Raw genomic sequence first — 17,370 nt, 5'->3', positions numbered from 1 at the left:
GCGCAGAAATTCGTGGAAACTTTCCATCGCAGAGGTTCTTCAGATTATTAAAATAATCTTAATATGACACGCCTAAAAATAAAGTTTCCAAAAGAGGGTTTTAAGAACAATAGAAGAAACATTTTATAAGTTCCTCAACCTTTTATTGAACAATTCTTAAAAGAAACATCTTTCTTTTTTCTTAGTTAAGATTTCATAATCTAAAGAATCTGGAAGATTTGGAAAGGTTTCATGATTTGATGCCAATAAAGAATGTACTCTTAAAAATAAAGGTTCCAAAAAACAGGCTTTCATGGCCTTTCAGAGAAACAGTTCTTCAAAGTTCTTTTTTTTTGAGAATTTCAACAACCTGAAGAACCTTTTTTCACCATGAAGAACCAATGGAGAGTTTCCACAGATGTTAGTTACTTCATGTCACCACAAATGCCTGTAAAGAGTCTTTATTCTTAAAATGGTTCATTGGGGTACTCAAAATGGTTCTTCTATGGCACTGTTGCAAAAACACTCTTTTGGAACCTTTAATTTTTAAGAGTAAAGTTTATTTAGAAATTAACATTTGGTCATAATATACTCACTAAAACCAATAGACTGTACGCTAAATTTGCCTATACAATGAATGCCAATGGGTTCCAGTGTTTTTTGGACCTCGTTATTCTTTCGATTTTCTTGTTTTGTGTTCATACGCGCTCTTCCATTCCACAAAAGGTTCTTTGTATGAGAAAAAGGTTATTCAGATTAGTTAAACGTTCTTCACGCTGGTTCTTTTCTTCAAATACCACCTTTAAAAGCCCTCATTTTTAAGTAAGCAGGTTTGGAATGACATGAGGGCAAGTAAATGATGAGAGAACTTTGATTTTAGGTGAACTGTCCCTTTAAGAAAGCCTTGTGTGAATCAAACATTCAATCTGCCGGGGTTAAAAAGCATCAAGGAGACAGACAGAATGCATTTTCCACTTGTCTGAGGTTATAAAAGGACACTGATGTAAAGCATTGAAGTTTATTGGTGCGGTTTGGCTTACATGCTCTGCTGGTGTGGCAGTGGCAGAGGGTTATATTGGTAGCTTCCTGCGCACACAAATACATCGGCTTTGGAGGGATAAGACAAGTCTCTGTCTTTCTAAATGATGGATCTGTAGTTTAACCTAAATCCGTCTAGGTTTTGACATTATGACCGTCTCTGTGAGACCGAGGTCAGGAGCTGTTTGGTCACTGGGCCACAGCATCACCTCAGCTTCCTCCCTTCCTTGCAGTTCCACATGATTAACTCCATTTTACCAGACACATTAAACTAGTTTTATTGTGTTATGGTTCAATATCTATTCAAACGTGCAATGTACACACTCTCAGTACAGTAGACAAGCTCTCTCTCTCTCTCTCTCTCACGCTCGCTTTCTGTCTTCGTGTGTATGTGTGTGTTTTGGAGAGAGACATTATTAATAGTGTGTGACAGACAGACAAAAGAGGGATTTAACTAGTGTGCGGCGAAGGCAGTGAGGTGTGTTATAAAAGAAACCATTGACAAACTATTTGGTCTTTCAGAAAGCCAAATTATTAAGAGCTGACAATGGACATGTAATCTTTTCTTGGCAGTTCTCGCGCTCTCCATACGTATTGCTCTCTGGAGGTCTTTACGAGGCTTTCAGTTGAAGAATGGCCTCCCAGAACCAGCCAAGGAATTATCTCTCGGGGACGCAACTGATTTATTTTTTAATTAAAAAGTAAGATTTATTAAATGGAAAAAAGTTGTATTAATATAAATCGTCTGGATTATGGGGGCGTTATTTCATTCATTGTATAGATTTAAGTCGTCACGTCTTGCGAAAGTGCAGTTAAATAGCGCCAGAGCTGTCAGTCTAGAGAAAAAACGTCACCGTGAACAGATAAAGCTTTGTCACATCTCTCCAACAAAGGCATATTCTCTCCAGAATGACATGTTTGGATGATGTTTGTCACTTCGTATAACATGATGTGTGCGTGTGTGTGTGTGTGTGTGTGTGAATAGGAGTCAGATGGAGTTCAATTCGGCGTCCATCTTTCTGTTGCAGTTTCTTTCATTTTGCTAATCTTACATTAAAACAAGAGCGAATGTTATTTTTACCACCATGGCTGTAGTGATTCACCCCCAAAATACACATGCATACACTGGATGATGCAGCTAAATAATCTATAATATTAGAATATATATATATATATATATATATATATATATATATATATATATATATATATATATATATATATATATATATATATATATATATATCTAACTAGCACAAAAACTGGCCTTCTTTTTAGAAAAAGTCAATTTAAATGCAGTAAAATATAATATAGAATAACAGTTATTTGCTAAATAATAATTTTTTTAATATTTATAATTATTAAAATCTGTAAAAACACTAGTCTTTCATGACCAGTATAACATCGCATACCATAAACTGCAATATTTATTTGACTAAAACGTTTTATTATGCTGAGAACAATAAAGCTACGCTGAGAATTTCTTGAACATTTCTGAGATAATGTGACTGATGAATTAAATCAGAGCTGAATTGAGTCATATAAATGGACAGTTTGAATTGATTCATGCTCATGAGTTGAACAAATTTCAATGCTAATTAAAAATTTCTAAGACTTAAGCTTTCATATTTGATATACACAGGAGAAGGAAGGATCATCATCTTAAATAAATGTCATAAAGGTCATTGCATACCAAGTCTGAAAAAAGTCCAAAATTATCATACGTTAAAAAGTAAATATGACCTCATGCTGCATCAATCACACTGCCTCTGAAACTTTGATTCATCATTAAAAATTCGGATCAGATTTAATTTTCTGCATTTTGGCATCCGTTACAAGCATTTTTATAGGAAAAGAAAAAAAATGCATATACAAAAATTTCACATTTAAAGTGGAAAAATACTATGCATTTATATGAACTGGTTCATATAAATGAACAGTTTGAAATGATTCAGACTAATTAAAATAACTCTGAATGCTACAAATGCTAAAAATATTTTTAATTGAAAGGATCATCATCTCAAAGGATCATCGTCACAAATTGTTAAAGAACTGTTCGTTATATTTCCCAGCCCTAAATGTAAATCGGCATTTTTGGGTTAATCAAATCGATTTAAATGGACCATTTTTCAAAAACACTTAAAATGCTTGCATACCAAAGAGTAAGGAAATAGAGCCATCTCAGATATTTAAAGATATTAAAAATATCACCCAGACCTAATAGCATGCCAGTGTTTTGGGTTGAACAGGTCCTATGTTTAGCTAATCTGTTCTGAATATCAGGCGCAAAAATCACATTATTCAGAGCCACGCTTTTGGGTTTTGTCACACTTGCAAATAATACACGTATTTTCTCATGCTCTGCACTCAACACAACACACATCTTCAAAGAGAATACCCAATGCGCAACCCATCCCATAAGCCCTTCTCTTTAACTTTATATGTGCACTAGAAGCAGAGCGGTTGCGTCCTGCTGAGCACAGAGTCCGTGACGGTCCAACTGAATGGGTTCAGTTCTGTCTTCCTCACCGGCCGACAGATTCGATCACAGGAACCCTTTGAATAATGGAGCCATTTGACTGGGGTCGGTTTTGTTCTGAGTAAAACATGAAAGTCTCTTTTGAAGGCTCATGAATGAACAGAAGCTCAAATGTTTATTAGATCGTTCCCTTCATCGTGTGTTTGTGCTTTTGCAGTATTTCCGAGCGCCGCTTTCCGCGTTGAGGCCTACTGAGGACGTGACGGTTGACTCTTGTTTGTTGCATTTCCGCACAGCGTCATCCTATGCTTGTGCAAGCGTCAGTGCATGCATGCGTTCTGTTGGTACATCGTGTCATCGTGTGCATTTCCAGGCAAGATCGTAGTGCCCTGTGCATCGCGTAGCATGTTGCGTTCGCACATGGTCTCTCTGATGTCAGTTTGGCTCTGCACGGCGAGCAGATTTTCGCCGCGGAGGGGACGACACATCCGTCTGTTTATCTGTCCTGCAAGAAGCGAGCGCACCAGTGCAGCCCAAACGCGTGGTTCTGTCTGTATGCAATGTCTATTTCTAGCTTTCTTACTCCCCGGACGTTATTTTCTTTCTTTTTTGTCTCGCTCACGCCGTCTCTTGCTGTTTTCCTTGGCGTAATGTTAGTGTGCCGAAAGAGACTGTTGCTCTTCAATCTTTAATGGCACGGGCGATTGCTGGTGTCGAACAGACACACATGACACTATGAGCTCTCTTGAGATCTTTGGGGTTTTCTGTTGATACCGTAGGGACCAGAAAAATGTCATTGCCACTCAATCCAGTGATGACTTGATGGCAAGCTCATTTCTGCTTGGCACAGACACTGACTATACTGTATAAAAATGCAATTTGGACATAAACCGACCCTTTGAAAATGGCTTTTGTTGGTGTAGCCTGGTTGATTTAGTTGTATTAAACTGTATTTTTGATTCGTAACAAACAACTGTACATTCTGTAATTATTAATTACTTAATATTAAGTAGTAGATTTTATTCAAGTTATATTAAGATTATATTATTTAAATGAATGTGAGTAATTAAAAGTAGTCTATAATTTAAAAAAAAAATATTGATTCATTTATTTTAAAACTTATTTTTATAGTAGCATGGAAATTATGTCACGATCCAAGAAAAAACTAAAATGTGACAAATAAAAACAGAAGCATAAGGCTAATATCTGTTACTTTTTTCGACGTGGATTAAAAATGCAAAATGATGCCACTCAATAAATTAAACATGCAACATAACGAACAACCGTAAGATATGCTTCACATGCTATAAAATACTAGCACATACTGAGCAATGTGCATTGCGCTGGTACTCCATTCTGAACATGTACTGTAGCAACAAAGCTCTCTCTGGAGGGAATGAACTGTGAATTAATAAAAATGTTTTGTTTGGAACTGGGTTGAGAGGTTAAAAGCGCGCTAGATCCGTTAGAGAACTGTGACATTCTATGACATTTGGCCAAAACAGTCGGCAGCGGTTGATGGAGGGCATGAGACGGAGGGGGTAGCCATGGTGATCCCATGTGCGATACGACGCTTTGGTATGTGTCCGGATGAATAATTTAGTGCGTGTGAAAACTGATACCAGAGAACGATAGCCTTTATCCACACACACTTACACTCACTTAAGCACAAGTGACGCAAGAGATCCCATGTGCCTGGTGTCACAGCTCAGCTAAAACAGATAGCAGTTAAGCACCATTGTGTGAAAAGGTCCCTTTTTAACACAAGCTAAACTATGCGCTAAAAACACACAATATATAATATATATACAGATATATAGAAGCGTAAAAACAGTTACGGCAACTCAAATCGCTGGGATGAAGGTTAAATCACACGTTAAAACGCATTAGCATCGCAAAGCCCGTATAAAGATCAAGTCTAATAATCCGTACAAGTTATGATTTCTAGCCTCACTTAGATTTATTAAATAGTGAGTGTTTTCACACAGGTTTCCCTGAACACACCTTTTGTCTGTCATTGGTCAAAAACAGCCCCTCCCCCAAACTCACAGCAGTGCTTGAGCAAGTGTTGCTGTTGCTGGGCAGGTCTGGATTCTCAAACAAACAATGTTTTGAACAGATGCAAATGTTTACACTTTTAGCTTGTTAACATAAAAAAAAAACAGATATGTTTCACTTCTGAAGATTTTACAGGATGGAATTTTGACTAGCCAAGCTCAACAGTCACTTATTTATCTGTGATCTATACTCCATCTGTACGTGTTGCCATGGTCACATCTTCTCTCTGAGGGTGTTTCATTGCTAATGAAGCGTTCGGACGGCCTTTAGGGTTCAGCTTTGATGTTTCTATGAGGCTAATTAGGCCTCGTTTGGCTTAATAGCTAGTGATCCGTGAAGCACATCAGCTCTGAAAGTTCAGTGGCGTGGTTCGGCAAACAGAGTATGGCGTCAGGTCCTCCCCGGCCTAAATCATATTGTATGATGTCGATTGACCTTTTTGGAGTTCAGCCATGGCTACGTTCCAGTCTTATTTTTATAACTGAAATTAAGACAATTAAAAATGAAAGGTTTTTGCAAAATATAAAAATTACAAATTAAAATATTCAGTTTTTTAGAATATAAATATTAGATACTTAAAATAACAGTAAAGTAAAATGAAAAGTACTAAAGCTAAAATTTTTATAAAAATACAAATATTAATAATAATAATAATAATAATAATAATAATAATAATAAAAAATGGAACAAAAGGGCAACCATTTATTAAAACAAAATTTAAATAAAACTAAAAATTAAATCTATAACAGTATATAAATAATACTAAAATAACACTTGTTCAAAAAGAGAATACTACCATATATGTTATGTACTATTATATACCATTATATTATTTACCATATATTTGAGGCTAAAAGACCTCGCATACGGAGTCTGAAAATTTCCTATGCATTTTTTCCATCTTTTTGTATTTGTCATTTTTTCATTTCCAAATTCTTGCTACGGATGAGAAAACGCAGAAAAACGTTTAAACCGATAACATTTTTTTATGGTAGATGAACGTTTCGGAGTCAGTGTATGAATGTAACTGACACAACCCAGCAGGCGCACAACGTCATAAGATGTTGATATTTGGTTCAAATGTAACGTTTTTAAGTTTTGTAATCAAAATCCCAAATTAATTCAACGTCAGATTGACATCCAATACTGACCTCAACTCAATTTTAAATTTCAACCAAAATGCAATGTCTCTGCTCCACTTCATGCCCAACGTCAACCTGACGTTAGTCTTCTATAGCAGCTCACGTACTTCCAGAAAGTCCTTTAGTAGATGTGTAACTGTCAGTGAGATTAATGGAAATGCCAAAAAAAATATCTAATTTAAAAAATAAAGATGCATTAAAGATGCAAAAAATAATAAACAAGGAATAAATAGTTTGGGCCTCTAAATGCTTACATACCTGGGCTTATATCTTAAAGCTTGTAGCCCGATGTGGCGTTCAGCAAGACACTCGAGTGGAAAAAAAAGTACAGTAAAGTGCTTTTGACAACAGCATCTGCCAAGTAAATAAATGTCAGTCTCACCAAAATACACATGTTGGCCCAAAGCTCTTTGTTCATTTGGCATGCAGTCCACATCCAAGGAGCCAACGTATCTTGTATCCTGGTTGTGGTTTTTAATGGCCTCAATCTTCTTGAAGCTGCACCAAACATGCCAAGTGTTCCCAAATGCAAAAGCACCTCAGAACACTCTCTCTCCCTCTAGAGGTCCCCCGGGGTAACCTCAAGAAACCTCTTCCCTCTATTAAAGGCACACTGACGTTGATTAGATGTATAAGTCATGCGCTGAATAATCCGTAGCTCAGGGGAGCTTTTTCTGATAATTTCTCTACTTACATAACAAGTATGTATCTGTCTTAAATTTAATAACTGTATTAAATGTGTTTGTGCTCTGATATGAAGTGATTGACAGAGAGGTGTTAGAAAACATTGACCTGCTGTGTGGAACTCAGCTGTCTATCATCAGCAGATAAAAGAGGACATATATCACGGGAAAGCTGGAAGAAGAAATTAGTTTAGACACCAGGGAACACGAGGATGAACCTGAAGTGACAAATGCCTTATCCTTTTTATCGTCATTTCCACTGTTTCGTGTTTCTCGCTAATTATATGTGACTGTTTGGATGCCAGCTAACATGCTATAAATCTTGAGAGTGGTGCGGTTCGTCTTAGGACAGCTGAAAAACAAATGGCTCTGAATGCAAAATAATTCAGTCAAAATTTGAATATAAAAGCTATATATTAAATGTAATTAAATTGAACTTTACCCATGCATTATATTATATTATATTCAATTATATTATATTATTACACAATTTTTTCATGTCTCTAAAAGCAGTATGCAAAATGCAAAAAATAATAATCAAGCTTTAAACATATATCATATTATAATATAATATATAATTCCATAGACTAAAAACAGTTTATAGTAAGGAGAATGCAAACATAATTGTCAAAATCTTTAAAATAAATAGATTAAATTAAACTTTATAATTAATAACAATAATAATAGCACATTTTATATTATATTGCAAAATGTCTCTGTAATCATGTCTCTAAAAACTGTCAAAAATAATTGTCAAAATTGCTAATATAAAATTAAACTGAACTGAACTGAATTTTATATATTATAATATATTATACAGAAAGTCTTTAGAAAAATTGGCAAAATTTGTGAAATAAACTAATTCAATTCAATTTAATGGCATTAAATTAAACTTAAACATGAATGTATAATTGTTAATAATAAGAATAAGAATCAGAAAAATACTTGTCAGTGCACATCACAAGTGGAAGATATTATCTACCGATATTAGCTACGTTATTTTTCTATTTATGTAGCTATTTATATAGCTATTTAGCCATTAAAAGTCCTGTGGTTTGTTATTTCTGCTCTACTTCGGGAACTAACAACAGAATTAAAAATAATGATTTCAACAAATTTAAAAAAACTAATAGTCCCACAACACCGGTTAAGCTAATGATACGCTTAAACCAGTCAGGCCTTTTAAACAGATTGCAACTTCGTTTGGTCCCATTAGTGGCGCAGAAATGGCACACTTCACTTTTAAGGTTACTGTTTTAAATAACAGCATGTCTAAAACCATGCCAGTACTTAACGCAATAACGTACCATACCTCCCACAGATTAAGTCGAGCTTCGCTCTGTTTGTTTATACTCATGGTTTTTGCCAGGATGTGAAGTGTTTTGCAACCTTTGGGGTTTGGTTGAGGTTTTGAAACGAAGCTTGAAGATGGTTTGTCATTTTTCTTTCTGGAACACCGTCCCTCGGCACCCTAAACAAACAGACGAACGTGAAGTGTTGGGCGTAGACACTGGGCAGCAATAATTGCGTTGAGTTGTGCAATCGAATAAAAGCGCCTCTGCGCAATGCCGCCTACAAAAATGAGACACGTTTGCCGCTCTGGTTCGGTTTCCTCACTCACTTCGGATCTGTGCATTATGCAACACCTCATCACATATGTGTCTGTAAACCCGAACCACCATAGGTCCCCTTGGATCCCGTTCCAACATCAAATTAGGTTACGGTTTTTATTCATGAAGACTTTCGGTGCCAAACGCCTGTGCCAGTTAAAAGCGTGATTCCTGTGCAGGGGGAAACATCTGAAGATAACAGATCGCTGTTTAGCTAACTGCATGCTGTGAGTGAATGCAAATACGGGATATTTTAGCACAGCGTTACACTTTCCTGACCAGACCAGCCGTTAGCCGGGCTGAAGGTCGACCAGTAAGAATTCTCAATTAAATCACCTAGTTGGCAGGTCTAAATATTTTAGCTGACCCTTGATAAACCCTAGATAGATAAATAGAGTTCTCTATTCAACTAAGAAAAAATCTGACATTGTTAAGCAACTATAAAATAAATGATAATAGCAGATTTGATCATTTGGACTTGGAAATTAATTAAATAAATTAATAAAACTAAACTTAAGACATGTTGCTTTGGAAACTAACATTAAATAATTTGAAGTGAAAGTACCAGAATAAACTTTTTTATAAAGAAACGAAAAAAAGAATGATAATGGCAAAAACAAGCAAAAACCGAAATGCTAAAATGTAAATCAAACATAAAATGAAAAGATATACATATGCAAAAATCGAATTATTATAAAAAATAAAAAAATATAATATATTAACTTCAACTTAAAAAAAAATGAAGATATGTTCTTTTGGAAAACTAAAATAAATAATTAGATTTTTAAGGACCACAATTACTATAACTAAGACCAAGTAACCAACATGTGTATATAAAGATATGAAAAAGAAAACCCATAAACCCCATAAAAACCCCACAAAAAAATAACATAAAATACATAAAATCACTACAATGAAAATATAGTAAAAGTCAAATGTTTGCCTTGTCATCTTATATACAGACGTGGACAATTGTTGGTACCCTTTGGTCAATGAAAGAAAAACTCACAATGGTCACAGAAATAACTTTAATCTGACAAAAGTAATAATAAATAAAATTCTATAAATGTTAACCAATGAAAGTCAGACATTGTTTTTCAACCATGCTTCAACAGAATTATTAAAAAAAAATAAACTCATGAAACAGACCTGGACAAAAATGATGGTACCCCTAACTTAATATTTTGTTGCGCAACCTTTTGAGGCAATCACTGCAATCAAACGCTTCCTGTAACTGTCAATGAGACTTCTGCACCTCTCAGCAGGTATTTTGGCCCACTCCTCATGAGCAAACTGCTCCAGTTGTGTCCGGTTTGAAGGGTGCCTTTTCCAGACTGCATGTTTCAGCTCCTTCCAAAGATGCTCAATAGGATTGAGGTCAGGGCTCATAGAAGGCCACTTTACAATAGTCCAATTTTTCCTCTTAGCCATTCTTGGGTGTTTTTAGCGGTGTGTTTTGGGTCATTGTCCTGTTGCAAGACCCATGACCTGCGACTGAGACCAAGCTTTCTGACACTGGCTAGTACATTTCTCTCTAGAATTCCTTGATAGTCTTGAGATTTCATTGTACCCTGCACAGATTCAAGACACCCTGTGCCAGACGCAGCAAAGCAGCCCCAGAACATAACAGAGCCTCCTCCATGTTTCACAGTAGGGACAGTGTTCTTTTCTTGATATGCTTCATTTTTTCTCGTCTGTGAACATACAGCTGATGTGCCTTGGCAAAAACTTCGATTTTTGTCTCATCTGTCCACAGGACATTCTCCCAGAAGCTTTGTGGCTTGTCAACATGTAGTTTGGCATATTCCAGTCTTGCTTTTTATGATTCGTTTTCAACAATGGTGTCCTCCTTGGTCGTCTCCCATGTAGTCCACTTTGGCTCAAACAACGACGGATGGTGCGATCTGACACTGATGTTCCTTGAGCATGAAGTTCACCTTGAATCTCTTTAGAAGTCTTTCTAGGCTCTTTTGTTACCATTCGGATTATCCGTCTCTTAGATTTGTCATCAATTTTCCTCCTGCGGCCACGTCCAGGAGGTTGGCTACAGTCCCATGGATCTTAAACTTCTGAATAATATGTGCAACTGTAGTCACAGGAACATCTAGTTGCTTGGAGATGGTCTTATAGCCTTTACCTTTAACATGCTTGTCTATAATTTTCTTTCTGATCTCTTGAGACAACTCTTTCCTTTGCTTCCTCTGGTCCATGTCGAGTGTGGTACACACCATATCACCAAACAACACAGTGATTACCTGGAGCCATATATATAGGCCCAATGGCTGATTACAAGGTTGTAGACACCTGTGATGCTAATTAGTGGACACACCTTGAATTAACATGTCCCTTTGGTCACATTATTTTCAGTGTTTTCTAGGGTACCATCATTTTTGTCCATGCCTGTTTCGTGAGTTTATTTTTTTAAATAATTCTGTTGAAGCATGGTTGAAAAACAATGTCTGACTTTCATTGGTTAACATTTATAGAATTTTTATTTATTATTACTTTTGTCAGATAACAGTTATTTCTGTGACCATTGTGACTTTTTCTTTCATTGACCAAAGGGTACCAACAATTTTGTCCACGTCTGTATATATATATATATATATATATATATATATATATATATATATATATAATACTAATATATATATATATATAAAAACTAAGCAAAAGCATGACAAAATCATTAAAACATATGAAAATGAAAACTTAAATACAAGAAAATATATTTCTATAAATATATTTACAAAATGTACATTTAATATAAATATACATTTAAATAAATACTACAATAATTTAGAAATACTACTAAAATAACACTGACTTGGCTCTTTAAAATCTAAAAAACAAGAGACACATTTGGGAGACACTTTTTCTTTCAAGGTATCACGTGTACATGTTCACACCACAACTTATTATCCTTATTACGCTTAACACACGAAACAGCCTAACTGAATCAAGTCGTCCGATCGCCGCGTATGAGAGTGTAACGGAGATATATCCATGTGACCTGTTATAAATGAGGCTTTCTGTCACGTATCTCACAGACCTTGATTAACACTTCACATTCCTGCTAAATGACCCGAAACAGCTGTGTGTTGTTGTTTTGCGTCTGCGCCTTATGCGATCCTTTAAAATATAAGTCCTTAACATGATTTACCCGAATAGCCCGTGGTCCAGGACCAATTTTCTTTCCGACCTCGAACAGCATTCGCTTAAAGCTTACGGTTATGCTTAGTGCCATCATTGCCATTGATTGTAGAGGTGAGTTATTAGGTTTAACCTTAGGGACATGGTTCAGCCTGTGATTGATGGATGCTGATCCTGGAACTTATCGTACTTGGGTAAATCGCGTTATGAGTTATAGTTTAGTATGTCATCAAATTTCATTCATATTTGACCCCAAAAGAGAAATTTTCTTTAGCATGTGAAAATTGCGCTTTGCATAAATCCTCATGCATTCAAAATAACTATCATGTTCGTTACTGAAAATGATCCACAATGCAAAAAAAAAAAAAGCTTCATTTTCTGCATGCAAATATAGCAAACATTTTATTTCGATTTTCTTATTTTTAAAAGTATAAGCAGTTATTTCCTTGCACAGCGTAAGTTTTATGAAGGTTAGCATACTAAACTATACCATGCTAGTTAGTAATTTGTTGAATTACTAAAAAGATGATATACCAGGAAAAAAAAATACAAAAAGACAATAAATAAATAAAACTTTAAATCCATATTAAACTTGAAAGGGTTGTACTAACATTCCCGTTATTTCTGAATGTTTTGAACATTCAAAATAGACATTTATAAAAGCAATGATTAAAAAAACATATTTTCTCGATAATAAGAATGTTAATTACATATAATTTTGCAAACGTTACGGTAACTTTACTTTTGAACATTTGTGAAACATTAATATTGAAAAAAATGTTTTAGAATAAAAAATGTTCCATTAATGTTTTTGTGATAACATTTTGAGAACCTTTTTAAAGGCCGGAGAACTTTGAATGAACATTCTATTAACGTTCATAACTTTTAGAGAGCAAGAACATTAGTTCTGAAGACCTTCCCTTTAGCTGGCATAACACAATTTGATCAAAGAACGTTAAATGTATCGTGCAAGGTCTTTAAAACTTTGAAATCGGCTTACAAAGACAAGATCAAAGAAGCTGAAATTTGACACCAAACAACTGTATCTACACGACTTGTTCTTTCAAATGTTACAAAAGGTCCGGATTCACGTACTGCAGTGGTTTGTGTGTGTTTATCTTGGACTTCTCTGTAGCGTAGCCAGTGACTTTAGAAAAGGGCATGCTAGGATAGGGATGTTCTTATAGCTAGAGGAGAGATGATGATTCACACACTCGCACACACACACACGCACACACACACGCACACACAGTGTCATGATGAGTGTTGTAGAGTTGTGATGCATTTGGCTGTTGGCTGAAGGCAGCAGATGGGTCAGCAGAGGATCCGTGTAAGCACTTCCTACCGCTTCTCTCCAGCATTAATGAGAAAACCACTTCAAAACAAACTCAACCTTTTTTTTTAATCCGCTAATGGCAGCAACAGTAGCAGCGGCCATGTTTCTACACAAAACTAGAAACTAGAGTTAATTGAGCTATTCTAAGAGAAAAGTATGCGTTTACTTGGGCATATTAGCTGTGTCAAGAATTTTGTATTTTAATTATATATACTTTTATATTATATTTATAAAATGTTTACGAATGATTTTCAGGTTAGTGGCGTACAAATGAAAATGAAATTTGTTACTGCAAGGCTTTTAGATTTTTTTATTTTGCTATGTTTGATAACATTTCACAGCAGAATAAAATATCATATATGTATATGTATGTATATGTCAACAAATCGTATTCAAAATAAAGGTTTGTTTCATATTTGCGTAGTGTGTATATTTATTACGTATATATAAATACTCACACATGCAGAATATATTTAGAAAATCTACGTACATTTCTAATTTAATCTTTTATTCAATATATGAACATAACATTTTTCTTAAATACATACATACGGTAATAAATATACACAGTATATAACGCATACAAAAATCTTTATTTTGGATGTGATTAATCAGTTTGCTAGAACTAAATTAGAAACAAAGGAGGCAGTTCCGCTTTGCATGTAAAGCTATGATTATACGTTACACTGCAAACAAAGAATGTTTTTTTTATTTTAAATACATTTTACTATTTATTAATGCATCGACCTGTGTTTAAATGCTTAATGGTATTAAAAGCATATATGTTACCGAAGTAGTAACGTATAATGATTGAACAAAAGTCTCTGTCTCTCTTAGGCTTGGCTGCAGAGGTATGGCTACCTCCCTCCCACAGACCCCAGAATGTCCGTCCTGCGGTCAGAACAGACCATGCAGTCTGCTATCGCTGCCATGCAGCGCCTCTACGGCCTTAACGTCACCGGTGAACTGGATAAGAACACCATTGAGTGAGTAGCAGTTACACTCTCACACGGTCACTCAATCCAGTATCAACTGGTCAGACGTTGTTCTTCTCAGAGACTCTTTTAACATCATTGTATGTGTATAGCAAAATAAGTGGCCGTACTTTAACACTACAAAAACCGTCTCTACCGACACTAGTGATGTCAAAGTCATGGGTTCAAATAATAGACCTAATAGATCTTAACTGTGGTAGTGTCATATTAGTGTCACAAGTCTTTTTTTTGGTTTAAAACATCTGAGAAATGTATAAATGTAAATTTAGAGATAAGCATAAACCACTCCAGACTAGCTTAAAAAATTACTTTAAGGGTAAAGGATGGGCAATTACCTGATTTTATTTCAAAAATGCCTTTACAAACTGCTCAACATCTAAAATGTGATATGATAAATGCATGTCTGAATATAATGTACAGCAGTGATTCCCAACCAGGCTCTTTAAAAAAAAAAAAAGTTCTTTATTGGCATCTAACAGTTCCATGGAGAACTTTTAACATCCATGGAATATTTAAATGACAGAAAGAGGTTCTTTATAGTGAAGAAAGTGTTGGATTTATTTTCTCTTCTATGGAAAACTGTGGAAGACGGTTTTCGTGACTTGATAAAAAACAGTTGCAAGTTATAAAGTCAGAATTGAATGTCTATCACACTTTGCGAATTTGTGTTATGCAATTCTGAGAAAAAAGTGAGATCAAAAGTCTCCAAATCTCCAAAACAGTTATTGAAAGGGACTCAAAGCTGTCTTTAAGGGCATGCAGTTGGGAGACACTGATGTACAACGCCTGGCCGCTAGGATCCTGGTGATGTCATAACTCTTAACATGATCTTTTTGTTTCCTTTTTGCTTCGGCATAGTGATATCACCATAAGGTGAGGCTGACTTTTCTCTTGTGATTTGTTTGTTGCTTTCAAAACCAAAACTGTCTCGGCTTCTCTTTCTCTGCTTGAACTCCAATCGATCAGTTTTATGAGTACGGTATCATATTAGTTGAATAACTGGCCGATATTTGGCCTCTAGATATTCGTCTTTAAAACACCAAATACTGTTAAATACACAAGTGGATTTATATGTGATGTTGATATGATGTAAATATTGCTTCATATTTTGGAAACCTCATGTATTTTGAGAGGTTATTAATGAACATTTTAATGTCGCGTAGAAGCTCAGACAGGCTGGGCTGAATGTCACTAGTGTGGAGCAATGAAATATTAATGAATCTGCTTATTTTTCTCTCTCAGCTGGATGAAGAAGCCACGATGTGGGGTGCCAGACCAGTTCGGCGGTGCCTCGAAATTCAGCGTCAGAAAAAGACGTTACGCCCTAACAGGGCAGAAATGGCAACATAAACATATCACATACAGGTTAGTTACAAAAACACACTTTTACTTTGCGTGTATGTGTGTGTGTGTGTGCGTGTTCCTGGTAAAATATGTAAACATCCTCAAAATGTTTAGAAGCAAAATAAAATACTAAGAGAAAGCGCATTTCTCTTGCTTTTCTTTGAAGCATAAATTCAATATTGCTTAGCGAGGTTTACGCTTGAATCAAGAAAAAAAAAAAAAACGTTTTGCCAATGGGGTAAGAAAAGCAGACTCACTTTAAAATATGTTGTCTGAAAACAAGTTTTAATATCTTACGCAATTTTGTTCCTCGTGTATAAATGCGTCTTGTTTTAAGGATGTTTAAATGTATTTTGTGGAAGATGACACTAATACTGATTAAGGAAATGATTTTTGCAGTGCCAGCAGCAGCGCTGAGATAATTAGGTTGTCAGATTCTTCTCATGCCAGACTCCCCTCGCTAGTCCTAAATCACTCCGTCCAACATTCCCGTCTCTTCCCCTGTCCCAACTGGCCTCTTTACCTCTGTCTCTACAAACCTTTATTAGAACGACTAGATTAAAGGATCTAGTTGCTCTAAATTATTCAAGCCAAATATTTTTTTTTAATTGCTTCAACTCTTATGTACGCGCATGCAGTACTGCGCTTCACAAGTTGTTCGTGTTTTTAAAAAAAGTCTAGTAATGCTGCTTTAATTTTACCCAAAGAGTTCATTTTGGAACCTTAAAGGTGCATATAAGTACTGAAAGTGTGCATATTTGAACCTAATAGGTACAAAAGTGTACCTTTTGAAAAGGTACCTCCCCAGTGACAGATTTTGTACCTTTAGTTATATATCTATTTTAACTGATTCGTTTATGTGACGCAAAGCTGAATTCCTCCGGTCTTCAGTATCACGTGATCTTCTAAAATTCCACGAAAAAACATTATTAGAAATCTAAAAACAGTTTGTGCCATATACAGCATCTTTTTTGACCTGCATGTCGTTATATAACCCCGGCGACAAGCGATTTGTATTGTTGCGACATGCATTATACTAACACAATGCTCTCTATCAATGCAATATTTCTTTGATAATCCCTCAGCTTACGCATATATGACCTATATTCGGATATGACTATATAACATTCGCCCTAAAATAATCTGCTTGACAGTACTGACAGCTGTGACAGTTAAACTCACACCACTATAGAACATAAGCAGAAGTTTATCCACCTAGAAACACAGTCCCGCCTCAGAAGGAGGGTTCAGGCAGCCGAACAGCTCGAATAACAAATATACTGAATAATTCATGTAAGTGCTTTAACGAAAAAAAAAAACTCAAGCTTCACATTTCTGCTTTTAAAAACTCTCTGGGCTGCTCTGATTGTGTTAATGTACAGCAAAAGTGTTTTTGCGAGCTGATGGACGAGGCGAAATTACAAAAGGCCAGTGTTTCTTTTGATATGACATAAGTCAAACAATACAGCCTACTGAGAAAGAGAGAAAAAAAGGAGAGCGATAGAGAGAGATTATGATTATGTAATGGAATGGTGGCTTTAGGCACGAGTGTG

At 35.5% G+C, this 17,370-nt stretch overlaps 1 protein-coding gene across 2 annotated transcripts in view; it reads left to right on the top strand.

The window, feature by feature from the left end:
- LOC122330065 (matrix metalloproteinase-16-like) overlaps nt 1-17,370 on the top strand; it is a 58,592-nt gene that overhangs the window by 1,735 nt on the left and 39,487 nt on the right. The window contains exons 2-4 of one of the 2 annotated variants that reach the window (XM_043226869.1): nt 14,316-14,464; nt 15,332-15,346; nt 15,716-15,838. In XM_043226869.1, the coding sequence (XP_043082804.1) occupies nt 14,316-14,464; nt 15,332-15,346; nt 15,716-15,838 (287 nt within the window). The remainder of the gene's footprint in view (nt 1-14,315; nt 14,465-15,331; nt 15,347-15,715; nt 15,839-17,370) is intronic. The other variant, XM_043226870.1, reaches the window with a different exon arrangement.

This window comes from Puntigrus tetrazona, chromosome 24 (assembly GCF_018831695.1).
Source record: "Puntigrus tetrazona isolate hp1 chromosome 24, ASM1883169v1, whole genome shotgun sequence".
Classification (NCBI taxonomy): Eukaryota; Metazoa; Chordata; class Actinopteri; order Cypriniformes; family Cyprinidae; genus Puntigrus; species Puntigrus tetrazona.
This window is presented reverse-complemented; position numbering and strand designations above follow the sequence as displayed.